This window comes from Aplysia californica, unplaced genomic scaffold, assembly GCF_000002075.1.
Source record: "Aplysia californica isolate F4 #8 unplaced genomic scaffold, AplCal3.0 scaffold00104, whole genome shotgun sequence".
NCBI classification, from domain to species: Eukaryota; Metazoa; Mollusca; class Gastropoda; order Aplysiida; family Aplysiidae; genus Aplysia; species Aplysia californica.
This window is the reverse complement of record NW_004797374.1, coordinates 714,756-716,721: the sequence shown is the minus strand read 5'-3', so window position 1 is coordinate 716,721 and position 1,966 is coordinate 714,756. Positions and strand designations below refer to the sequence as shown.

The 1,966-nt window shown below is 45.2% G+C and overlaps 1 protein-coding gene across 4 annotated transcripts in view; it reads left to right on the top strand.

The window, feature by feature from the left end:
• Positions 1 to 1,966, top strand: part of LOC101856959 (septin-7) — a 125,684-nt gene that overhangs the window by 24,757 nt on the left and 98,961 nt on the right. For 2 of the 4 annotated variants that reach the window (XM_005095444.3, XM_005095443.3), the window contains exon 1: positions 258 to 1,480. The exons of the other annotated variants lie outside the window; for them this stretch is intronic. In XM_005095444.3, the coding sequence (XP_005095501.1) occupies positions 965 to 1,480 (516 nt within the window). In that variant the 5' untranslated portion in view covers positions 258 to 964. Of the gene's footprint in view, positions 1 to 257; positions 1,481 to 1,966 lie in introns of those variants that run through there. 4 annotated transcript variants of the gene reach the window in all.

The following is a 1,966-nucleotide window of genomic DNA, read 5'->3' as shown; positions in this document are numbered from 1 at the left end:
GGTGTAAGCTTTATACTCACGTATTTATTTCTGGAAGAAAAAAGAAACACCCTAGGGTTATCACTTTGAAGATAAAGTGGGGTCATTGAACCTTTAAGATCTGATTTTCATGTGTTCGCAAGTTCTTTCCGAGAATTATTTCTTGATTGCCAGTAGACTATTTATTCCGAATTGCCACTGGTTTAAACATAATATTATTAATGTTTTATTTACACAATTGATGACAACGTTTTTTGTTGTGATTCCTACAATAGACAATGAGCAGAAAGTTTTTAGTTGGTTAGACAAACGTTGAGCTTGTCGTTATAGTCTGCTAGACGCTTTTCCAGGACCGACACGACGTGCCTTATTGACTGGGGTTGTATGTGTTTTCCCCTCACACGTTGTCCTGTTTGGAGTTGACTAAGTGCCTGACATATCATCGGACTAACACGGGATATAATATTGTTGACGTTCGCGGATCTGTTGTACTGGAAAGGTCCCGGAGGTTTTTAAAGACGTGTGCCTTATTTTGTCTACGCTTGTTGTCGTCTTCCAACGGGTTGTTTTACGGGCCTTGGATCGTAGCATTTTTTAGAAAAAGAATATTAACTAGTTACTGTGGAGCCGACCTGACGTTGCTGCTTTTCAGAGCTGGACTCAGTACGTGTTTTATTTGTCTGCCTTGGTGGAGTTGATGCAAAGTAGATCGTATTATTCGTAGTAGTGTGTAGTTCTAACTGTAAAAAAAAACAACCCCAAAACAACCCAAACCAAACCAAAACAAAAAAAAACGACCCCAAAAAACCCACCTCAAAACAAACAAAAACATTTCAAAAACGTATTTCGGAATATTGCACTGTGGTTGCTCAATCGTTCAAACAGACAATCAGAACAAGCTAACAAAGACAACCCAACAGAACGAACCAAGAAAAAAAAACCCCCAAACAAACGAAAACCAACACCCCCCATAAAGTGTACGAGAATGTCTGAGCACGCCGGCAGCCCCCCGCCCCGCGGCACAGCGCCGCCTCTGCCCGACAAGCCCCCCTCCGTGGCCGAGCGCACGCGCCTGCTCCGCTCCAGTTTCCGCAAGGAGGACGTCGACAAGCCCAAGGTCCCCGAGAAACCGGACAATAGGACCATCCTTGCCAGCCTGGCGGGTCAGAGGTCAGGGGGCGGCGGCTCCCCCTCCCCAGCGACCTTGACCTCCTCCGTGGAAGGGTCATCTCACTCTCAGCTCCATCAACAACAGTCGGGTGGTGGTGGAGCAGTGACGACATCCACTACACCACCGTCGCACGGCCTGGCGAACGGGCAGTCGGGTTCAAACCCTTCCTTGTCGGCGCCGACGCCATCGTCTGGCGGGGGTGGTCATGTGATCAGCCAGAAGCCACCCGTGCCGGAGAAGAACGCGTCCGTCGCTCTGTCTGCCGGGGGAACAGCGGCTCACGGGGACAGCAACAGGGACTCGGAGAGCCGACTGGCCGGGAACCTCCCTGTAGGTACTTTGTGTTGTTCTTGTTTTTAAAATTTTTAGTCGTTTAAAAAAACAAACTGTTTATTCTTTAACATTGGCGGAAAGCTCATGGGTACTGCAATTGCTCCTTCTTTCCTATCAAACATCTATCGTCTTTATCTCTCCTCCTACTATTTTGTGTTTGTTACTCTCTTGTAACGCCTCTAATCTTCGGCACTTATATGACCTTATGTGTTGCAAGTGCCGTAAAACTCTAACTAAAACAAAAATTTGTTGTTTTTTTTTCTTTTTAAACCGTTTATTCTTTAACATTTTACATTGACGGAAAGCTCATAGGGACAACAACTGGAACCCTTTATGTTTCATGTATTTTTATTTCCAGCAGTTGATTTGATCATATTGGCGTAGGTGGTTGGCTTGTGCTTTAATGGGGTTTGTTCCTTCTTTCCTATCAAACATCTATCGTCCTTTTCTCCTCCTTCAGTGTTTATTACTTTCTTATATATA